The sequence below is a fragment of the Peromyscus leucopus genome, chromosome 4, assembly GCF_004664715.2.
Source record: "Peromyscus leucopus breed LL Stock chromosome 4, UCI_PerLeu_2.1, whole genome shotgun sequence".
Classification (NCBI taxonomy): Eukaryota; Metazoa; Chordata; class Mammalia; order Rodentia; family Cricetidae; genus Peromyscus; species Peromyscus leucopus.
In genome coordinates, this window is record NC_051066.1 from 96,147,086 (window position 1) to 96,170,648 (window position 23,563).

Consider the following 23,563-nt stretch of genomic DNA (forward strand, 5'->3'; position numbering starts at 1 on the left):
ATACCTCCTTATTGTTAAAATCAAAAACACTCAACAAACTAGGAATAGAACAGGACATATATATCTGACAAGCCCAAACCACTTAAGAAGACTGAGCAGAACAGTAGAAAGCCTCAACGCTTTCCTTCCTCAAAACAAGGACCGCTGCTCTCGACACGTCCATTGAACTCTGTCAGAGGTTCTAGTAACAGCAATTAGGTCAGAAAATAAAATAAAAGGCATTCAAAGCAAGAAGCAAGACCATCTCTATTTCTTTTTTTTTTTTTTTTTTTTTTTTTTTTTGGTTTTTCGAGACAGGGTTTCTCTGTGTAGCTTTGCGCCTTTCCTGGAGCTCACTTGGTAGCCCAGGCTGGCCTCGAACTCACAGAGATCCGCCTGGCTCTGCCTCCCGAGTGCTGGGATTAAAGGCGTGCGCCACCAACGCCTGGCGACCATCTCTATTTCTAAGTGGTAAGGTCCATAATTGAATGTCCTGAAGAGTCCACCAAAAGTATGTTTAAGTTTGCATAGTGCAAGTTCAAACTACAACTAACTAAATTTCCATAAGCAAGGAACAGTCTGAAAATGACATTGAGAAAATAATTCCATTTATATCATCAAAAAGAATAGGATGCTGAAGAATAAATTGAATAATAATCGAACCCTGAGATTTGTGTGGTGAGACATGGCGAGATCATAAAATAGGGAGGTTTTTAAAAGTCCTGCCTTAAAGAAGGAGATCAAAGCCAGGGGAGGCTTTCAACTCCCCTCGAAGCAGCTGGAAACACAGGGGAGACCGGTGGGTGGGGTGCAGCCCCTCTGGACAGTGAGGCTAGCTGCAGAGGAAGCCCAGGATTTGGAGAACTGAGAGCATCATCCAGCATTCTGTCTTTGCCCAGCTGCAGGATGAGTAAAGTCCTTGGAGGGTGGAGGGTCCAAGTGTGGCCCTCAGAGGCTTAGAGGCCCCTGAGAAGCCTCAGATCTGCAGCCCTGATGGCTTCACCTCTGGGGCCCTGCGTTTGAGAACAGTCTTCAAGGCCTGTAGGATAGTGTCCTGGCTGTTACGTATGTTGTAGTCAGTGAGCTGAAGCAGACGGTCAAAATCTTCCTCCTTGTAGGTCATGTTGTACATCATGTAAGGGGAGGCTTCTCCTGTGAGATCCACCTGTCCAGCCTTGAGCTCAGCAGGACTGCGCTGGACACCTGCCCAAGGGTGAGAGGAGCGTCAGGGGCAGAAGAAAGCCTTGCCCAAGCAGGCAGGATGAAGCCTCCCAGTCAGGCCCAGAGGAGGCTGAGCCCTGTGGAAGGGGTTCTTGCTTTTCCCTTCACCCCAAAATACAAATGTGGATGGTAAGAAATGATTTTGAGGTAAGAGGAGGCTGTCACCCTTACACTCCTACAGCATGGCATGCCTCCCACAGTTCGGACAGCCCATGGGGCTGCACCATGGCTTCTCAGGAAGCTAGAAGCTGCCACAGTGAGGAACAAGGTGATTGATGAACGGATTCTTAAAGCTCCTGGTGGGAACAAAGAGAGGAATGGCTAAGGGTAGAACTGGAAGGCCTGTACCTAAGGCCTGTCATCTGGCTACTCAGAAGGCCGAGGCAGGATTGTGAGTCCAAGGCCTGGTCTAACACTGAGAGCACAGACAGCCTGGGCAACTGTGGGTGGGGGGTGTGGTTCCTGAGCACTCGCTAGTATGTGGGAGGCCTTAGATTTAATACCCAGTATAAGAAAAGAAAAGGAAATGGGGCCTGGAAAGATAACAGATCAGTTAAAAGCACTGGCTGCTCTTCTAGAGGACCTGGGTTTGAGTTCCAGCACCCACACGGCAGCTCACAACCATCTGTAACTTCAGTTCCAGAGGGTCCGGGGTCCTTTCTGGCCTCCTTGGGCACCAGAGCATGCAAGTGGCACACAGACATACATGCAGGCAGAACACCCATATTTGGGAAAGAAAAAGGAAGGAAAATAAAAGAAGAAAAGGTGGAGTCGGGAACCAAGAGTGATCGCACACACAAGTAATCTCAACACCCAGGAAGCTGAGGCAGGATCGCTGTGAAGTTGAGGCCGCTAGTGAGTACCACGTCGGCTGAGGCGCTCCAGAAAGGCCTCATATCAAAACGAACAACCAAAAAAGAGTAAAACTGGAAGGTTCGGAATTGTGGTGTCAGCTAGAAAACTGGGACCAGCGCACGAAGGCAGGCATTAGACTTTCCTACCCAAAGAAGATAAAATTCTGACAAGTTCGTGGAAATGAGGCTAGGCAGGAATGTGATGAGGGCTTAGATTTAAGAGGCACTCGAAGAAAAGGCCCAGGTCCCTGAGAAGGGGTCCCAGGCCACAAGGGCGGGAAACCAGAGGGTTCAGGACAAAGTTCCAGGACAATGACAAGACCAGTAACAGAAAGATGTTACAAAGGTGTGGGCATCAACCACCTAGACCAGGGAGGCGCGGCTAGACCTGGGAGGCGTGGCCAGACCTGGGAGGCGCGGCTAGACCTGGGAGGCGTGGCCAGACCAGAGAGGCGTGGCCAACCCAGAGAGGCGTGGCTAGAAAGAACCTGAAGACCCGCCAAAAGCCTTTCCTGGAGGACACGGGAAGGGAATGGTGACCTCACCAGGGGCTGAGTGGTCTCTGAAGGAGCCATTGACCAGCGGGAAGTGCAGCAGAACAGGTGCCTCAGGGCAGGTGGGATCTGAGAAAAGGTGGCATTCCTGGGGCTGGCGTTGGTCCTCGGGGCTGGGCTCCACGTGGGGGAAGGGCAGGCCCTGAGCTTTGCAGTATTTCTCAGATTGCTGCAGCCCCTAGAGGAGCAGAGGAAAGCAGAGAGGAAGCTGTGTCATCTCAGATCCACGCTGGGTCAGTTCCAACACCCACTTGCTCCCTCAGCATCAAGACAGCAGTCTGGCCCTGTCCCGAGTTACACAGGCCACGGAGGGAACCCAAGGATCCGGGTAGTTAGAAGCTATGGGTGGAACGTTCCCACCCACCCCGTACTGTCATTACACTATCAGTTGAGTCTTATACCGGGAGGGCTTCAGCCCCGGACTGTGCATGCTGGCATTACTGCCGCCCAGAGTCCCTAGAGAAAGTTGAGAGTTGGCTGTGGAGACGCTTGGGATCTCTTGCCAATTCTCTCCGGCTATTCTGTCCCAAAGAGGTTCCGTTCACCTGTCGTGGGATCCCAGAGCTCAGCCACCAGCACTGCCCTTCCCAACTGAGGACCCAGAAAGACCCCGTGGATTACAGCTTCCTCCCTCAGTCAGGGGAAGTGTGGGGCAGTGGCAGCGTGGCCCTGCTGCTGCTCATCCATGGAGGTGGGTCTAGCCAGACAGAGGGGTTCCCACAGACTGACTAGGCACCTCAAAGGGCGAGAATTGGGAGTAGTTGAAGGAGAGTATGAGGTCCACTTGGCGACCCGGGCGGACCATGGAGGGACAGCTGTTGTTGATGAAGTAGGCAGCATCCACGAGGCAGAGCTGAGTGTCCTGCGGGGTCAGCTGATTGGGGGTGTCATCCAGGTGGCAATCTAATAGGAAAGGCAATGCTGATTATAAACAGACGCCTTTACACAGGTAGCCCCAACACCCTCTGACCCCACTTCCCTCCATGTCCCCTTCTTATGCCTGGTGTCCCATCTGAATTCAGGTCCCCTAGACTTCACAATGGGACCTCCAGACCACACCCCGGAAGTGCAGAAGTACATACACGCTCTCCCTGCAAACCTCTGCCAGCTAGCAGCCACAGCTCAACCCCAACCAGGAGCCTGGCCTTGTGTGGGGGGGACACATGGTCCTTACCTGCCCAGGTGGAGAAGTCTTGCTGATTACGGTAGTCCCGGTGCAGCTGGAGGCCACGGAGGAAGTTGGCACTGCGCTGGTGGAAAGGCCGGCCATTCAGAAAGCCCTTAAATGCCTGGGCCAGGGCTGTTCCAGGCTGCAGCCATGAGGCCTCCACACAGCCTGCTGAGGCTGAGGGCTCCTCTGGATCAAGAGGAACAGACATTGCTTGTATGAGGGGCCCCCAAATGCCTTCCCATCCTCTCTTCCACCAGCCTCCAGAAGGGCGTGGCCTCATCCCTGTCTCCCACCTCCAACACCCCTCTTCTACCTGAGTTCTGGACATCCACAATGAAGTTCTTCCAGTCTTTCCCAGAGGTGACATCATACCAGATGTCCATCAAGTTCACAGAGAAAATGTTGCTCCAGATACCTGAAGGGTCAAATTCCCCAAACCAAACACAGTCCTTAGGACCCTGAACCCTGTCTTTCCCACACGGACACCAAATGATCCCCACTCTTGGGTGCCAATGGAAAATGGGCATGGAGAGAGAGCAGCTCCTTCAGTGGGTCTTCTCCGCTGCCCACCTGTCCCTCACCCAGGGGTTCTACCCAGTCCCGAGCTACAGGAGTCCTGCCCAGGAAGAGGCTTCCACTCACCTTCCAGAAAGCAGATCTGGGACTCTGGAAGCCTCTTCATCAGCTGCCCCATGAAGAACTCAGAACCAAAGAGTTCAGGAGGGACAAAGCCTCCATATTTCAGGAACCCAACTTCATAGGGAGAGAACTCCACCCATTCTAATGGGATGGGAAAGAGAGGTAGAGACGTGAGGAGGGAGGGCAGGCGGGGGAGGGGGGGCGAGGCTCAACTCCCCGTTGAGGGCCAGTGACACGGCCCTGGCAGGCCTTTGGCTCCCCCATCTGCTACCAACCCTGCAGATTTGAGGAGAGCAGACTCCTAGGAGAACATCCTTGTTACCCCTGTCCGCATGTAGAGACAGACACCCCACCCCCAAGGACAGAGTGCTCCCTGGCTGGCTCCTGGGCTCATCAATGATAGTATCCCTCCAGAAGCTAGCCGTTGTGTGCGGGAGTCATGCTATTTGGGTTCTCTGGGGACTCTCGGGGCATGGAGGAATAGAGGATGGAATGGGCAGGATTTTACCTTTGAAGTGGAGGGTGTCCAGGTTGTTCTCTTTGACGTTGAGGCTCAAGTAGAGGGGCAGAGGGTTCTGACCATGCTCCAGTGCAGCCCTCTGTTCTGACAGAGTCTGGTCTCTCACCTAGGGTTGGAAGCATGAGGACATGGGTGAGTAGGGGTGCCTTGCGGGCAGTAACTCCAACAGGGCCAGGGCAGGGTAGAGACACAGAGGATGGTGAGGAGGCTGCGCTCTGGGTTACAGGGGTTATGAGTGAGTGTGTGTAGCCAGTTCTGATCAGTTCCATATGCAGTCTACCATATCTCCAGAGAGGTTCATTCTCAAAGACTATGATGTCAACAGCTCCTCCTCTCCTCCCCATTCTTTACACACACACACACACACACACACACACACACACACACACATAGACATATATACACATACATAGACACAAACAGACACAGAGAGATAGATACACATACACAGACACACACATACATATATAGACACATACACAGAAACACGCACACATACACACACAGACAGATAGATACACACAGACACATACATATACATACATACATAGACACACAAGCAGACACAGACACACACACACACATACATATATAAACACACACAGACAGACAGATAGATACACACAGACACATACATATACACACATACATAGACACACACCCAGTGACACACACAGACACACAAACAGACATAGAGAGATTGCTACACACACATAGACACAGACACACACACATATACACAAACACAGAGAGATACACACAGAGACACACACATAGACACACACACAAACACAGAGAGATATACACACAAAGACACACATACACACACACACACACACACACACCTTTCCAAGAAGCACATAGCAATCTTTTAGCCCACATTCTACGCCATGCCAAGGGATGCGATGTCCTTTTGAGGTTCACTTTACTGCGTTTCAAGTCTAGGCTTCTTCCACTTCCTCCCTGACATCCTTGCTCCATCATCTCCCTCAGCCTCACAGCAAGTTGGATGCCAGCCTGGGCTACATGAGACTGTCTCAAAAAGATTACTATAAATTATATACCTGAACTCATGCTGAAGTCATTATTAGAGGATCAAATGGCAATTAAATAAAAGTTTTCTTTATAGCTGGGATCAAACTGTGTTATTTTAGCACCTCATAAAATGTCCTGTAAATAAGCTCCTCCTTCTGTGTTAATTAGCTGTTGCCACCAGACAGAAGTCAGTTAGTAAGAGCACAGCACATTCTAAGCAGAATCTGAACTTAAAGAACACACAGCACACGTTAATACAATAAAAAACATTTCAAGTAATTACTTGGGCCTGATGAATTCAAAGCCATTTCAATTAGAATCCCAATATTAATAGGGAAACACAACTAATTGATTCTATTATGGAGAGCAGAAGGCCAAGAGCAGCCAGAATAATTTGAAAGAAGAATCAAACAGATGCTCATTGGTCAGCAGAATTAGTACTGTGGAACAAGACCTTCTACACACAGCAGGGCCGGTGCCCATAAGAACTCACGAGACTGACAGCATGCACAGGGCCTGAGCAGATCTGCGCCAGACGGGTCCCAGCTCTGAGAGAGGTAGACACATGCCCCCATTGCTAACTTAGAAGCTCTCTCCAACTGACAGCCTCTTAGTTTTCTCCAACGGAATCTCATTGAAGATGAAATGAAAAGTCAGTTGTCTCCAACGATTCTCACTGGGAATACAATCTGCTCAAGGGCAGGCCCCAGGCCCAGCAGTAGACGGCCAACACAAAAAAGGAACTCAGTGGCATCTTTGGTGGTTCTTTGTCTCATAAGATTTTGTCAGGACATTTCTTCTCCTCCTTCTTCCTCCTCCTCCTTCCTCCTCTCACTCCTTCATCTTACAGGTCCTTTGTGTGTATATTAGAGCTTCTGGTTTTGTGTTTTTATGGGATTCCTATGTCTGTGAACATGTATGTCTCCGTGTCTATATGTGTTTCTTGTGGTTTTTATTGGCTCTTTTTCTTCTGTTTGTTTGGTTCTATTCAGATTTTTTTTTTTCTGTTCTCCCCCACCCTTTTTCTAGATAGGGTTTATTTGTATAACAGCCCTGGATGTCCTGGAACTCACTCTGATGACCAGGCTGGCCTTGAACTCAGAGGTATCTGCCTGCCTCTGCTGGGATTAAAGGCATGCACCACCACCGCCCGGCTAACAAATGGGAGTCTAATAAATTAGCTTCTGTGTAGCAAAGGAAACAACCATCAGAGCAAAGAGACAGTCTACAGACCAGCGGGAAAATGTCATCGGCGACCCACCTGACCAGATTAATATCTGTAATATATAAAGCGCTCACAAAACTAAATACTCCAAACCCAGAATCTAATCTACAGTTGGACAAATTCTCAAAAGAAGCACAAATGTCCAATAAATATGTGATTCAGCATCCTTAGGCATAAAGGAAATACAAGTCAAAACTACATTGAGATGCCATCTTACCCAAGTCTCAGTGCTTATTATCAAGAAAAGGAACAGCAGTAAATAAATGCTGAGGAAGATTTGAGAGAAAAGGCTCCTGGGAATGTAAATCAGAGCAGTCACTATGGACATGAGTATGGAGGTCCTAAGAAAAAACAAAAACAAAGGCAAGCAAACCAAAACACCAGCCTAAAAATAGAACTACCATACCTGGACCTCTTCTGGGCATCTGCCCAAAGGCTCTAAGTCAGCACACTACAGCTGTAACACTGTATTCATTTCGACAGTGTTTATGATAGCCAAGTTACAGAACCCAGCTTAGGTATCCACCGTCAGATGAACGGGCACAGGAAATAGGGCATATACACAATGGAGTTCCTTCAGCCACAGAGAATAAAATGCATGCAACTATAGGTCACCATGTCTAGCAAAACAAGCCAGCCTCAGAAAGCAAGTATTTTCTCTCAGGTGGAATCTAGATTTGTTTTTAAGAACATGAAAATAGAAGGGTGACTATCTGGGAAGAGAGTGAGGACCAGGAGGATGAGGGGGGCAGAGACAAGAGAGATATTAAAGAATGAATATGCTAAGGCTATGATTACAGACAGAAATGTCATATGGAACCCATTATTCTATGCAACAAATCTACACCAATAAGAAATAAAATGATTTTACAAAGAAGAAACATCCTCAAAACTCAGATGTTTACTTGTAAGTAAAATGCCACCTGGGTGTTCTCCACACTTGTGGGAAGTGTTGGGTGCAGAAATGCCATCTTGAGCCTGGAGGGTGGTACGTCTGTGGCCGCTAGAAGAAGCACTTTAGAAACAGTTCCAAATCTGCCAAGGACAGCCTCAGGTGCTATTCTTTGGGCCCAAGCCACCAGCAACCTTTTTAAAATTTTCTTTTTAAAGGGGTCTCTCACTGGCCTGGAACTTGTCAAGTACTAGGCTGGCTGGCCAGTGGGCCACAGGAACTCATTGTCTTCACCTCCCCAGTGCTGGGATTTACAAGCAGACAGCAGAATTGAACCCATACCCTCGTGCTTACAAGCCTTTACCAACCAAACTATCCCCCAGGCCTTGTTTTACTTTTGAAAGTCATTTCTCATCTCCCAGGTGTCAGATGCTTTTAAAACGTTGTTGAGATGGTTATGTGAGGTAAAACAATCACGGGATTGTAGTGGTGTCAGGTCCAGCAAATCCCTAAACTGCTGTAAGGATCGCTATAGTCAAGTATTCATCTAACCAATTCTGTCATGACATTGCTGGGACATCAGGATAAACTTGTAACGGCTAACAGTGCTCAACTAACAACCTCTGGAGAACTCTCATTCTCCACAGATGAGAAGACTGAAGGGAAGAGAGAGGAACTATTGCCTAAGGCCACACCACTGGTAAAAATGCACTGGGGTTAGGACCCAGGGAATCTGGCTCCAAAGCCTATGCTTTGAACACCACCCTGATGGTGAAGAAAAATAACATCCCATACTGAATTATACATTAAATGCCATTCCAGTAATCAACTCAACCAACTCAAAAGCCTTGCTTGCTTAACTGACTGAATTCCAGCTCTTGGGAGGTCCAGAAATTTCTATTACATAGCAATTAATGGAAGAACTTACTTAGAAAGGAAGCATTCTGCACTGGACAGACACTAACCCTCACATTCTTTTTGTGTATTTATTTGTTTGAGACAGAGTCCCCCAGGGTACCAGGCTTGCCTCACATTGATTGTGTAGCCTCTGCTGGCCCTGAACCCCTTTTTCCTGACCTCCCAAGTGCTGAGACCCAGTGCATTCTCGCAGAACCTCTTCCAGCCTCAAGAGATGCACTTGAAGGCATGACCATGCCATGCTGCTGCGCAGACAGCGTACCTGCCCATGCAGCTTGGACTCCAGCACCAGGCCCCACAGGTCCGCTATGGTGGTGGCGTGGCCCTGCTCTGCCCGATGTGTCAGTGCCTGGTGGTAGCTTGCCAATTGTTCCGGGAAGAACCCCCTCCACAGGCTCTTAGCCACATGCTCCCTGGCATGGCGGATGGGTCCGTCGAGGTCCTTCTGTGACCACTCTGGGTCCTGGTACAGGTGGGCCATTGTCCTGGGGTCACAAGGAGAAAAAAGCTAGGGTCCAACACAGGCTCTGCAATCCCACCCTGTGTCTACTCCCTAAAGGGGGGATTGTCGAGGCTCCCACTGCCTAGAAAGTCCATCTGGACACGTGCCTTGGGACTTCCTTCGGGTCCTGGGCTGTCCAGGATGGGTAGGAAATGGGCCTTGTATAGGTTTGTTGGGGTTTGGGTTTTGGTTGCAGGGCTGAAGCCCGGCCTAGGGCCTCTTGTGTGCTCCCGGGAACTTCAACGGTGACCCCACTTCCAGCCCCTCTGTAATTTAGTCTCTCAGTCGCTACTTTAGAAAGTCCGCAGGAAACCAGTAAAAATGGCTTCAGTAATTTATGTTGTTGAACTCAGTAACAGCAAACTGTGGGCCTAGAAAGGAAACATCCTCATCTCCTTCCCTCTTCTTTCCTCTGAGGGAGTGCCCGCCCTGCCCCATGGGCCTGCTTCTTCTCAGAGCTGCCCCCCCCATGCTGCTGTCTGCCTGTCTATAATTTGTCTTATGATCTCTCACCCCAAAACAACAGTCCCCCTCAGGGCTCCTCTTGAACTCCGAACCTGAAAACTTCCACCTATGTGTGGCTATTATATTCGACAGTACCAGTCCCTACCTCTACCCCCCCATGGGCCTGTCCTGAGGCCATTTAAGACTGTCCTTGTCAATAGCTGTCACTCAGACTTTCATCCCTCCTTTACTCCCTAATGTCGTGTGTCAAGGAGACTCGAATGAATGAATCTGTACTAGTGAAATGGTCCAGTGCATTGTAGTGGGGACGGGCTGGAGGGTGGGCATTGTTATCTTTGTGTAAAAAACATTCTTTCTTTGTATTTCTCTTTTTCCTTTTCTGCCCCCTTATTGTTTAGACAAGATCTCAGCTGGAACTCACGGCAATCCTCCTGCCTCAGTCTTCCGAGTGCTAGGATTACAGGCATGGTTACCACACCCAGCTTAGTATAAAAGAATTTTTTTACCTTAATTTCCTTACCTGTACTATATAAGCAAGAAGGAAAACTCCCTGAGAAAGTGGTGTGAGCCCCAAGCATCAACTTGAGGCCAGCTGGTGGCCCTGATGTGTGTGTGTCCACCTTAGGCCACTGCCTGCATGGGCTGTCTCTTGTCAACCTATGAGTGTGTCTCTTATTACACAGGTTTGGGAGATGAACCAACAGAGAGCCAGAGAAATTGTTCACGGTTACCCAAGCCTACAAATAGCCTGCCAAAAGCAAATCCAGCCTCCTCTGGGCCCTCTCCTTCCTGTTCCCTAGTACCTAGGAAAAAACCCTCTGGCCTCACTGTGGTTAAGTCTGTTTCTTCCTCGTGAGAAACCATCAGGTTACACTGCTCTATCCACACGGGATCCCCATACAAAGGCCCCTTGGCCTCCACTCTGCCCTACTGTGGGCTCCGATCATCTCCGCTGTTCCAGTCTCCGTGACCCTTACCACGTAGAGCCTGAGACGCCACTGAAGTAGGTCACACAGTCCAGGAGGCCCAACTTCTGAAGCGCCAATAGGTGGCCATAGAGTGAGATCATAGCCCGGACACCTCCTCCTTCAGCCATGATGCCCACAACAGGGACCTGGACCACACAGAGATGCAGACCAGCTCAACAAGAAGGGAATGAGCCGTCCTCTGCCTCACTCAGGGACCCAGCCTGTTTCCTGCCTCCAGGCAGCGGCCTTGCAGTTAGAGCCTGATGGAGTTAGAGTTTGAGGGACAGCCCTCAGCCCAGAGCAGAGCCCCACAGAGAACAGGAACCCCATCCTCCCCAACAGTCCAACTCCATTCTTTGGAGACCGAGAGGGCACAGGCCAGCCCCAAATTTCTATATCCACATCCCTGCTGCACCCCAAACCTCATCTTCCTTCAAGTCTTCGTCCAGCTGCAGGGCCTTTTTCAGGGCGGCAGCCACCACCTGCTTCCTCCTGCCCAGGAAGGCCTGCTCCTCGGGACAGAGTCCATAGCCCAGGCGCACGGCCAGCTCCTTAGGGCTGAGATGGTGGAGAGTCCCAGGGTTAGGAGAAAACTGCATGGCTCACTCCTTGGGTGACCGAGCGAGCCCATGGTGAGCTTCTGAAAAAAATCTCCCTCTGCAGGAAGCATCCTTTGCACAGCACCTCCCCCTTGTCCCCACAGAGACCCGCGTCCTTACCAGTAGTCTGTCTTAAGCTGAAGCTTCACTTCTGGGCCCTGAAATCAAAGCAAGAGACTCTGTTCAGAGTATCCTAGACCCTACAGGAGACAGGTCTCTCTGGGGTGAGTGAGCATCTCCATTCCGTCCCTACTGGCACCTTCCCTCCAGCTGAGGCCTACTCACATTAGTAGCAGGAACGTCTACAGTCACCTCCTTCCCTGTGGTCAAGGACTTCAGGGGTACATTGAGGGGTACAGCTGAGGTGTGGGAGGTCCAGCCATTGTTTCCAGAGCTCTGAAGGGAAGCATTCATCCATTCATTAATTCATTCATTCATTCATTCATTCATTCAACAAATTCTGAGTGTCTAACCCGCAAACAGGACAGCCCTTCCCTGATAATACAAAACAAATTATAATTACAAATAAAGATGGCTGAGACTACTTGCAAAGACACTGTTCTCACGAAATCATGAGTCAATTTGTGAAGAAATGAGCCATGCCTGGGAGTGGTGATGCACGCCTTTAATCCCAGCGCTTGGGAGGCAGAGACAGGCGGATCCCTGAGTTTGAGGCCAGCCTGGTCTACAGAGTCAGTTCCAAACCAGCCATGCTACTAGAAGTAAGACTCTGTCTAAAAATAGTTTTCAAAGAAAAGAAATGGGTAATGAGCTGATGTCAGTAATGACCTGATGTCAGTAATGACCTGATGTCAGTACATCATAGTGTGATACGGTAGGATATTGTCAACAAAGCAGGGTATGGGGATCTGTCTGTGATGGTCATGGAGGCCATCTCTGAAGAGGTGCTGTTTGAGCTAAGATGGGGAGGAGGAGAAGCCGGGGGCGGAAGAGGATGAGGAGGTATTGGAGGGAGCCAGAAGACCCAATAAGCAGTTGACATGTTTGAAAAGCAAAAGGAGAGAAGGATGGAAGGATGGCTGGAGCATCAAGAAGGACCTTGAGCAAAATGAGACAGTGGGGGGTGGGCAAGGCCAGGCTGCACAGGCTGACTGCGTGGGCACAGACAGGTTTTATTCCACCAACACAGCCTCTGATGGGGAAGTCGTCAGAGCACTAAAGGATTGACACCATGTAGCTGTCCTCCAAGCCCCTGGTGATGTTCCCGGTCTTCTAGGGGATGGGGCCTAACTGAGAGAGGCTGGCAAGAACATGAAAGGCCTGGCTTCCCTAGGGGAAAGGGCAGGGAGCTAGTTAAAGGCCAAGGCTGATGGGAGAGCTGGAGAGCAGAGACTCACCCTCAGGCACCCATTCAGTGCTGTATCTTGGCCCTTCATGTAGTGGAAGCTGAAGGCAGAGGCTGTGTCCAGGGCAAATGTCTGTGTGTCCTCATATGACCCCTTCAGCACAAGCTCCAGCTCTAGTTTATCCTGACCTAGGGAAGAGATGGAATAGACGAGAACAAGGGGAAAAAGAGCCCAGAACTCCTCCATCTTGGACCTCGGATACTAGCGACGGTGCTTATTTGTAGAGGTGGAGGCTGGACCACAGCAGGCCGGACTCTAAAGAGGATCTGCCCCAGCCTGCTGCGTGTCACAGCCCCATGGGACCCCCACCTGTGGAGAGACGCCCCCTTACCCTGCAGGTTTCCCCTCAGCCTATGCGCCCCGTGGTCCAGGCAGAGTTCAGAAGTCCTCACCTGCTGCGGTGGTGCTCCCAGCTCGGTCCAGACAGACATCCAGGCGTGACAGTTCTCGGGCCTGGGACAGACCACATCGTAGGCAAGGCATCCACAGGGTAAGCTGAGGTCCCGCTACCTCAACTCTGGGTCCCACTGAGCCTCAACCAAACCCACCGCACACAGAACAAGAAGGGGTTCCGAATGGACTGCACAGGAAACCCTTCACCCATCTCTGACCTGCCGCAAATGGCTATTGCCTGCTGTCCATGTGGAGCATCCGTACGGCCCATCTCCACCCCATCCTCTTAGCCTTACTGAGCCTATGGAAGCTGCTGCCATGTGAGCATCGTACGACCACCCATCCTCAGCTTACTGAGCCTACGAAGCTTCAGGTCAGTCTCCTCTGTTGTCTCCAGTCTTCATCTTACGGACTCCCAAGCACCATGCGGGAACCTCAGGTCCACAGGCTGGAGGTGTCAGAGCCACAGTGACCAAAACATCTCCTGATTATCCTCAGTTCCACTGACTTGCCCTCAGTACCCTCCCCGAGGAGCTGGGTGCTTGATGCGGCTGACTCTACCCCACTGCTCGCCCCCACAACTCAGAGGAGGCACAGCTTCTGTGGGAGTTACGTTACCGTAAGAGATATTTTGTTTTCTCTTTGACACAAAGTCTCAATATGCAGTCCTGGCAGGACTGGAACTCACTATATAGCCCAGGCTAGCCTCACATTCATGGCCTCCTGCTTCTGCTTCTCAGGTGCTGGGATTACAGACATGTGCCAGGGTGCCAGGCTACACTATGAATTCCTTTTAAAGGTAAACTAGCTATCAGACTGGCACTCACAAGCCCTGAGGGTGAGTGCTCCTGAGGTGCGTTCCAGGAGACAGCTCCAGGTTTTATTTACCTGATGCCTGTTATGAGCCCCACACCCAGTGGGCAGCTTCCCATGCAGCGCTCGCCACCTTGTGGCCATGACTACCCACTGCAGTTTCATGGGCTCTCTAGGAGGAGCTAAGAGGCAGGCGAGCACATCACACCAGAAACTCCCTCCAAACCTCAGTGACCTCAATATTAATGAATGAAGATGGGCCTGGCACGCAGGACTCACTATGACTTTAAGCAAGTTAATCCCTAAGGACTCTGTGCTCATTACACATAATGAAGCATCGTCAGAAAGCACCTAAATATTCTCAACAGTCCCTCAGCTATCCAGTCAGAAGCAGAACCTTCTCAGCACAGCCGCCTGCCCTCTTTCCACGTGCCTCCCAGCTCTAGACCCCTGTAAGGCCCTCAGCTTCAGGTTACCCCCTGGCTGGGAGTTTGGGGTACTTGGACCACAAAGCCCGACCCCTGTGTTATCCCTTTCCTCCACACCCCAGAATCCTAACCCCAATTTCCCCTCCTCTGAATCTCCTCCGCTGAGTCACAGGAAGGTCGTTACCACAAGAACATTGTTGGTGATGAGGTTTTCTGGAGGGTCCAACCTGGAAAAGTCAAAGCATCCACTCTGGACTCACAGAAGCAAGAGCGTTCTCATTCACCCATCCTCTCTCCCTGCTCACTCCCATCCACAGGGCATCTCCCTGGGTGACTCAAGATGAGGGGAGACGCCACTATGGAGGGCAAGACGAAAGGAGAGCCCAGGGCAGGGACAATGCCAGCCATCCTCCTCCTCGACCCCAAGAGGAGACCCAGACCTCCTGGCAGGGGAGGGGAGGGGAAGGAGGGTGACTCAGCAGGACAGACGGACAAGGAATCTGGGTCAGGACCAGTTTCCTGAGTAGAGCCTGTGTCTCCAGCCACGCCCTGGGCTGTTCACTCTTACTCACGTTTTTTCCATCAGGAACTCCACATCTAACTCTTCTGGTCCCTGTAACCAAAGAGGGTGAGCAAGTCATCAACATTTACAGTTGACCCTGTTCTCTCAAAAGCATTATCCCGCCATCTCCAGCAGTCTCTGAGGAAGGTGTGATATTATGATTATTTCCAATATGAAATTGAGGAAGTAGAGGTCTAGGGCAAGATAAGCTACCTGCTACTAAAATACCTGAAGCTGGTAGGTCTGCAGAGGACAGACCTTCCTCCCTTCTGGGTCCCTAAACCCTGATGGGGCTGAAGGCAAAAGACAAGCTCAGCCAGAGGTGACCTAAGGATATCCAGGCCAGATTTCTTCTCCCTGTTGAGGAGGTCCCCAGGCCCAGAATTCTACCCTCCTCTCCCCAAGCAGGCAGCAGGAAGCCAAGCCAGACTTTGGTAGGGCAGGCTGGTCTGAATCCCTTGTGCAGGTGTGACGGGCCTACACTGCCCCCTCGTGGTAGTGCTGAGTAGTGTTTTGAGGGCATCGGGTAAGGCTGGAGGGCATGGGGTAAGGCTAGACCAGCCTGTTTCCTGTGAATGAGTGCAGCTAACAGCATCCTGGCAGTCAGGAAGAGCTGAGCAATTCCTCAGCCTGGAGCCTTCTCACCCACCTGAGGATTCAGGCGGAAGGTTTTCTGGAGCAGTTGGCCAGGGGAGATTTCTGAGACATCATAGGAAACTTTGAAGCAGATGCCATCTTTCATAATTAAGTTTTCGTCACAGATACTCAGTTCTAGAGTGTTCTAAGGACCAGGAACATAACAGTATCGATTCACTGCGACAATAGCTCACATACAAATGTAAAACAAGTATAAGGAAATCCAGAAAAGACCTTAGTTCCTACTCACCTTTTTAAATCGTTGGATATTTTATTTAATATTCGTACAAAAATATAAGGTGCCCCCATTCCAGTTCCTCCTTCACCCCCAATTCCTGCCATCTTCACATTTCCCCATGTTCTCTCTGTCTCTCTCTCTGATTTATTACCTACTGAGTCCACTTAGTGCTGCCTGTATTGACAAAGTGTGGGACCACCTACCGGATGGTAGCTTCTCAGGGTCCACATCCTGAAAGACAATGGACTCTTCTCCATCAACATAGCCACCAACTGCCAATAGTTCCTCGGATAGGGTGGGACTTCATGAGCCCCTCCCCCATCCATCCTGGGACTTAGAAGTTTTATTTTACCAAAAATAAAAGCAGACTGGGGCCCTGCGGTGGTTGCGCATGTCTTTAATCCCAGCACTCGGGAGGCAAAGACAGCTGGATCTCTGTGAGTTCGAGGCCAGCCTGGGCTACAGAGTGAGATCCAGGACAGGCTCCGAAGCGACACAGAGAAACTCTGTCTCGAAAAAACAAAACAAAAAAAAAAAAAAACCAGACTGGGGGTTCATTCCTGTAATGCCAGCCCTTGGGAGGTTGCTGCAGGAGGACCATGAATTTGAGGTTAGTCTGAATGAACTACACAATGATTGTCTGTCTCTAGTATGTATGTATGCATGCATGCATGCATGCATGCATGTATGTATGTATGCATGTATGCATGCATGTATGCATGTATGTACCTTGAAGAATTTTCTTCCTAAGTAGGGCATGGTGGATCATGTCTGTGATCTAGCAGCCAGGAGGCAAAGTTACTGTAAATTTATTTATTATTACTGTAAGTTTAAGGCCAGCCTGGCTACATAGTGAGATCTAAACCATCCAAACCTATGGGGGGAAAAAAGCCTGTCTTAAAAAAGCAAAAACAAGCTGGGTGGTGGTGGCACACACCTTTAATCCCAGCACTCGGAAGGCAGAGGCAGGTGGATTTCTGTGAATTTGAGGCCAGCCTGGGCTACAGAGTGAGTTCCAGGAAAGGCGCAAAGCTACACAGAGAAACTCTGTCTCGAAAAACCAAAAAAAAAAAAAAAAAAAAAAAAAAAAAAAAAAAAAAAAACTAAGCTGGGTACAGTTGCATACCCCTTTAATTCAACCACTCTGGAGGCAGAGTCAGGTGGATTTCTGTGAGTTCAAGGCCAGCATGGTCTACATAGTGAGTTCTAGGCAGCCAGTGGTGCATAGCAAGACCTTATCTGAAGAAAGAAAACAAGAAAAAAATTAAAAAAATATTTTTAAATGTCTTTGGGGGCAGGCAGGATGGCTCAGTGGGTAAAGGCACCTCCTGGCAAACCTGACATGCGGGACCCACGTGGTGGAGGGAGAGACAGACTCCCAAAAGTTGTCCTCTGGCCTCCACACATGTGCTGTGGTACACACAGGCACACATACACAGCATAAACAAATGTAGTTTAAATTTGGGGAAGGCTTTCAACCAGTCTGCTTTGCCAGTTCCCTAACACACCCGAAGGCGAGTACCAAGCACTGTATGACGGTTCCCTGCACAATTCCCCTTTAGCCCCACTAAAAAGGAATGCTTTCTAGTCCCACATCATAGACGGGAGTAGCGGCAGCTGACCGTACGTCAGCCCCACACATTCCGTCACACATTCTCTCGCTCACAGCACATAGAGTCTGGAGCGCGAACACACACACACCCTTCCCCCGAGTTCTGTGAACACTGGAACAACCCTGCTTGATCCCAAGGTCCTCCCGTGGAGGGAAGCGGCAAGGCCTGTCTACAAGTGAGGGGCTAGCGCTACCCCGATCTTTACCTTGACCTGACTCTGGATGAGGACACTGAAGGTCTCATTCCACACGGGGTGACTGGAGTTGGTGACAGTTTTGGTCTTGAATTTCACCCCAGGGGCTGTTGGCAGTAGTAGCGTCACATACGGATCCGCCTCACTCACTGACAGAGTCAAGGAACCAACCGTCAGATGAGAGAGAACTACACATCTTTCCAGGGGGGTTGCACAGGTTCCTATGGCAACCTCAGCATCCACTGAGGGCAGCCAGGCCCCACCCCAAAGAATGACTGGTCCTTTCCCTTGGGATCCGGTCCCTACCCACAGATAGACGTCACTCACACAGGTCAGCCCTGGGCAGACTCCGAGCCTCCACGACCTTCACCGTGAGCCGCCAGAAGACAGAGGCCTCCTCCTGCAAAGAGACCCCAAGCCCCTGAGTTCTCCAACAGTCTCTCAAACCTGGAGATGCTGCACTGACCTTGACCCCACTCATCAATCATATCACATGGTGATACTGCCAGGACCAGGCTTTTGGGAACACCTCTAGAGACCAAATAGCCTTTGTCTACCACTGTCCTTGGTGTTATGATTCGGGCCTTTGGCAATCATGGAATGGCAGATCACTGGGAGTGTGTGTGGGGTGGGAGTGTGGGTGGGGTGGGGGTAGTGCTGGTCATCTCCCCTTCAGGGACAAAATGCCATGTATAGCAGATAAAACTGGGAACAAGGCGTGACCAGTGACCTCACTGGTCAGGGGGAGATGGTCACAGTCAGACCTTCCAGAGAGGGCTTGTCCTTTGCTGAAGCAGTCCACACCCCATCCCTTGGTGCCTTTCCTATGTCTCAAGGTGGGCTGAGCCGAGGGAACCCAGCAGCCCACGGTATCCACAAGTTCTCAAATGTGAATGGCTGTCCTCTAAGCCAAGCAGCCACCATCTCGGGGGAGTTCAGCTTTGCCCCCTTGCCAAAGGATTATTACAGATGACCTTATCGACTGTTTACGCCCCTCAGGGGAGGAGGGACACGAGACCCTCACCGGAGTACCCAGAGGCTCCCTTCTGCCTGTTGAGGGCAACTCCGCCTTAGTGACCTGTGGCCTCCGTGCTCGAGTTTATGTAGGCAGAGAGGAGACTAGGGAAGGGCGGTCCATCTGTGTAACTGGGAGAAAGCCATCGTCTCTGCTGGGTTAAAGATTTTCCGATGTTTCGGGGGAGGAGCACTTACACTCCTGTCGTTAACCCTTCACCTGGGCTCTGGTCGTGCCTCAGTTAGTTGTTGAGAGCTTGGGAAGAGGGGTAGCTCTTATTTATGTCTTCCCCTAGGAAGGAATTTTATCAACACTGGTTCAGTCTTCTGTAATTCATTGGCCATGAATTAGGCAACTCCAAGAAGATGACGTCAGCACAGAGAATGGTGGGTGAAGGGTCATTGTGGATTAAGATGCTCATGAATCAAGTGAGACCTCAGATAAGCCCAAGAGAAAGCCAGTGAGCGGGTAGCAGCAGAGCAATCAGAGGCAGCGATGCCCAGCTGCCTGAGTCATGGCAGAGCCCCATGCCAGCTGAAATCCTTAGCACTCCTAGGACCCAGGGGACTCCCTGTTTTCTTCAGTTTGGGTCTGGTGGCCCAGCTTTTTCTAGGTGACCTACAAAGACAAGCCCCATAGTCTGAGGTGAGTCACACGGGCCTGGCAGGATTCTGGGCCAGGGAGGTCATTGGCCTTGCATCGTCTTGGCAGAGAGCTTGCCAGCAGGATGGCATTTGTGGGTGCTTGGTTCCATCAGGAAGTGTCCACACGGGCAGGACCCTTAGAACGGGTCTGTAGGAGGGCATTATGTGCATAGGCAATGTGCAGTAGCAGCTCCCAGCTAGGAAGGGACCAAGTGGGGCCATTAATGGCAGGACCCCCCCCCTCCAAGGGGCACCACTTACATGGAGGCACATGACCCAGTAGCCCTGGGAAGAATCATTGAAGTGCCTCAAGATAAGAAAACCCCAGACTGGGGCTTCTGCCACCAGATTGGACCCACACTGACACTGAATAAGAAAGAGCTCCTGGGACCCGCCTCTCCTCCCTCCCGTCTGCTCTCATCCAAGGCAGCCAGAAGCTGCGCGGTCATCAGTGGGTACCGTAAGCAGGGACAGGTATTGTGAAACCCAAGGTGGTCCCTGTTGGCCTCTATCATTGCTCCACAGCCGGGGTGGTCGAGGTCCCTGTGCCCCTGGGACAGATCTGGTTTTGCACAGAGGCTTCCTACTAGGGTCTGAGGGAACCCAAAGCACTTCCCACAGAGAACCGCCAAGGGTGAGGGACCAAAGCAGGATGGCTCAGCAGGGGGCCTGTGCCAGCACCTTCCCCTCCAAGGCTGTGTGTGGAATTTTCCTGTCCCCACCCTCCCTGTTCTCTCTCTCTCTCTCTCTCTCTCTCTCTCTCTCTCTCTCTCTCTCTCTCTCACACACACACACACACACACACACACACACACACACACACACACACACACACGAGAGAGAGAGAGAGAGAGAGAGAGAGAGAGAGAGAGAGAGAGAGAGAGAGAGAGAGAGAGAGAGAACCTCTCTGAGACAGAGGACCAGCACAGGCATCGGGCCTTGCTAACCTGCTTCTCTGGCCAGGCTAAGACCACACAAGCCCATAGCCTGTGGACTGCTTTAAAACAACTTGAGAAGGGGCTGGGGAGGTGGAGGTAGGTCAAATACCTCCTGCTCAAACACGAACACCTGAGTTTGGCTTCCCTAGCCCAACGTAAAAGCCAGACGTGGTAGTGTGAGTCTCTAACCCCAGCACGTGAGAGGACGAATCTCCCCACCCTTTCCCCTGTGGTTGTGGTGGGGCCGTGGGGGCGGGGGGTGAACTGGGGAAGGCGAGGCAGATGCTGTGGCCAGAGCTCGCTGCCCAGTTCCTCCGAGTCACACTGAAGCTCCTCATAGTGTGAACCACAACAACAGAACAAGCCTCTGCTGCCCACCAGCTCTGACAACCCCTCTCCTGCCAGCAGGGAAAGCTCCCGTGCCCAGTCAGTAGCAAAGAAGACCGGAAGCGGGCACCGGAGCTCACCTGTTTCGGGAGACACTTTGCCAGCTAGGAGGGCAGGACCTATTAGTCAATCATATTAGTCAAAAGCTCCTGATCCTGGAAACACCAGTTTCCAGCAAGGCGCTTCCCGGATATGGGGCAGACTCAGGCTCCCAAATCGCTTTGTTTACTCCTGCGTCTGAATCCAGAGTAGGCAAGAGGAGGAGGGAGAAGTGCCCCCCCCCAGGGAAATCAGCTGGAACCTAAGGTATTTCACCAACCATTGTGAAATGTGGGGCTCCTAAGAGGAGCGAGTGATGGAGACAGGACCAGACAGCCCCTCCACTACCCTGACACATCAGAATGTTTCCACTGACGGCTGACTTGGGGATGAGTCCTCTCAAAATCAGGCTAGGACAACACATATTGCCTTTCAGCAGAAGCATCCCTCTCCACCTCCCCCAGGACTCCCTGGTGTCCATCCTGGAGTGCCCAAGTCTTTTCCAGGACCTGCTTGCCCCATGTCTCTTAGGCTGTGTCTCAGGACCCCAGCAAGAGACCCATCAAGGTCTGCAAATGAAGCAAGGACCTTGGGGAGCCACCTCGGACACTTCCTGGGCACCAGGGGCAAACAGAGGGGCTATTCCTGTTGGCCTTGGTCCCTAGTACAGGATGAGAATTCTGGGCTTAGAGGAGGAGCGAACAGTTTGTGGGACCCTTGGCCTAGGTGCAGCCCCATAATTCTTGGGACCAGAAAATAATTGGCATGAGGATTTAAGATATTGAGACCCACAGGGCTCCAGCTGGTTCCAGGAAGTCCATCGGCCTATGGTGGTGAGTTGAGTGGGCTACAGGCCTGGTGGGTGTCCTCAGGGAGAGAGCAGAAGTGGCAGCCCTGAGGGAGCACCCCTGAGGGAGCACCCTGAGGGAGCACTCCTGAGGGAGCACTCCTGAGGGAGCACTCCTGAGGGAGCACCCCTGAGGAGGAGGCTACCTGCACATCACGGTGGTGAGCAGGAGCTGTCTCATGGTCCCCAGGTCCCCACTTCTGTGGGTGCTGCTTACCCCCCACCCACTCCATACGCCCAAACACCACCTCCCTCTCCCTCAGCCCACATGGAGACAAATGCCACCCTCCTTTCAGGTACAGCAAGCTTGTTGACCCCAGGCTCTCCCTGATTGTCGGCCACTGGCTTGGCACTGTTACCTGGTGAGGATGGCCAGGTCGTCTCTCAGGTGACAGGCTCTCCATACCAACCCTTCTATTTCGACTTCACATCCAAGCCCGGCCAAGATGCCAGCTCTCTGGCTGGATGCGGTAACTGTCCCGATGGAATGGAGCCAGCCGAGGTTCTCTGTCCATCCTGGAGGAATTGTGGGTCTATAAACAGGTAACCCCGCCCCCAGGTCACCACCGCACAGTACTTCTCATCTTCCTCAAAAGGCTGGCCTAACCAGCAGCTCCAGAAACCTCTGGCAGAACACCAGGCCTCATGGGTGGAGCATCCTTCCTAGAGCTGAAGTGTCAGGAAAGAGGTACCAAGGGCAGCCAGGAAGGACAGACAGTGGGCAGAAGCTGGTCCCCCTGAGGCAGGGGACAGTGCTGAGGAAACCTTTGTAGGTCAACCCCATCTAAGTCAGCCTGGCCCTGGAAGAGAAGGACTGGGCTCCTGAGCTCAGCTAAGAGGCCGGACCTCTTGATGCTCCATGAAACAAGGAATTTAGGCTCCGTGTGAAAAGTAACTGAAGTGGGCACCATGCTCACAGCCCCTCACCTCCACTCACAGCCCCTCACCTCCACTCACAGCCCCTCACCTCCACTCACTCACAGCCCCTCACCTCCACTCACAGCCCCTCACCTCCACCCACTCACAGCCCCTCCTCACCTCCACTCACAGCCCCTCACCTCCACTCACAGCCCCCCTCACCTCCCACTCACAGCCCCTCACCTCCACTCACTCACAGCCCCTCACCTCCACTCACAGCCCCTCACCTCCACTCACAGCCCCTCACCTCCACTCACAGCCCCTCACCTCCACTCACTCACAGCCCCTCACCTCCACTCACTCACAGCCCCTCACCTCCACTCACTCACAGCCCCTCACCTCCACTCACCCACAGCCCCTCACCTCCACTCACCCACAGCCCCTCACCTCCACTCACTCACAGCCCCTCACCTCCACTCACTCACAGCCCCTCACCTCCCCACTCACAGCCCCTCACCTCCACTCACTCACAGCCCCTCACCTCCACTCACTCACAGCCCCTCACCTCCACTCACAGCCCCTCACCTCCACTCACTCACAGCCCCTCACCTCCACTCACAGCCCCTCACCTCCACTCACTCACAGCCCTCACTCACTCACAGCCCCTCACCTCCACTCACTCACAGCCCCTCACCTCCACTCACTCACAGCCCCTCACCTCCACTCACTCACAGCCCCTCACCTCCACTCACAGCCCCTCACCTCCACTCACTCACAGCCCCTCACCTCCACTCACAGCCCTCACCTCCACTCACAGCCCCTCACCTCCACTCACTCACAGCCCTCACCTCCACTCACAGCCCCTCACCTCCACTCACCCAGCCCCTACCTCCACTCACTCACAGCCCCTCACCTCCCACTCACAGCCCCTCACCTCCACTCACTCACAGCCCCTCACCTCCACTCACAGCCCCTCACCTCCACTCACTCACAGCCCCTCACCTCCACTCACTCACAGCCCCTCACCTCCACTCACTCACAGGCCCTCAC

At 51.8% G+C, this 23,563-nt stretch overlaps 1 protein-coding gene across 4 annotated transcripts; it reads right to left on the minus strand.

Annotated features, from left to right (window-relative positions):
• Window positions 1-565: 565 nt before the first annotated feature.
• Pla2g4d (phospholipase A2 group IVD) lies at window positions 566-22,232 on the minus strand. Of its 4 annotated transcripts, XM_028854464.2 has the most exons (20): window positions 22,015-22,232; window positions 18,113-18,185; window positions 17,798-17,934; window positions 15,755-15,886; window positions 15,116-15,156; window positions 14,728-14,770; window positions 13,302-13,362; window positions 12,901-13,037; window positions 11,828-11,938; window positions 11,663-11,700; window positions 11,366-11,501; window positions 10,953-11,089; window positions 9,271-9,493; window positions 4,927-5,044; window positions 4,422-4,559; window positions 4,093-4,194; window positions 3,783-3,965; window positions 3,345-3,511; window positions 2,600-2,786; window positions 566-1,182 (listed from the first exon to the last, which is right to left on the minus strand). In XM_028854464.2, exons 1-20 carry the CDS (start codon window positions 22,057-22,059, stop codon window positions 956-958), a joined length of 2,436 nt encoding a protein of 811 aa, XP_028710297.1. In that variant the 5' UTR covers window positions 22,060-22,232; the 3' UTR covers window positions 566-955. The 4 variants fall into 4 exon arrangements, with proteins under 4 accessions (XP_028710297.1, XP_037061036.1, XP_037061037.1 ...); XM_037205141.1 differs by lacking the exon at window positions 22,015-22,232 and having other exon boundaries at window positions 18,113-18,385; XM_037205142.1 differs by lacking the exons at window positions 17,798-17,934; window positions 18,113-18,185; window positions 22,015-22,232 and adding an exon at window positions 16,183-16,422.
• Window positions 22,233-23,563: the final 1,331 nt, after the last annotated feature.

Bases quoted from the DNA above. Each gene is read 5' to 3' on its own strand.
- Pla2g4d (XM_037205141.1), bottom strand. From the start codon at position 18,266: ATGAGTGGGGTCAAGGTCAGTGCAGCATCTCCAGGTTTGAGAGACTGT. The intron at 13,363-14,727 runs GTAACGACCTTC...GGTCTGTCCCAG, and splicing joins TCACCAACAATGTTCTTGTG to GCCCGAGAACTGTCACGCCT. The intron at 3,512-3,782 runs GTAAGGACCATG...CTTTCCTATTAG, and splicing joins AGACTTCTCCACCTGGGCAG to ATTGCCACCTGGATGACACC.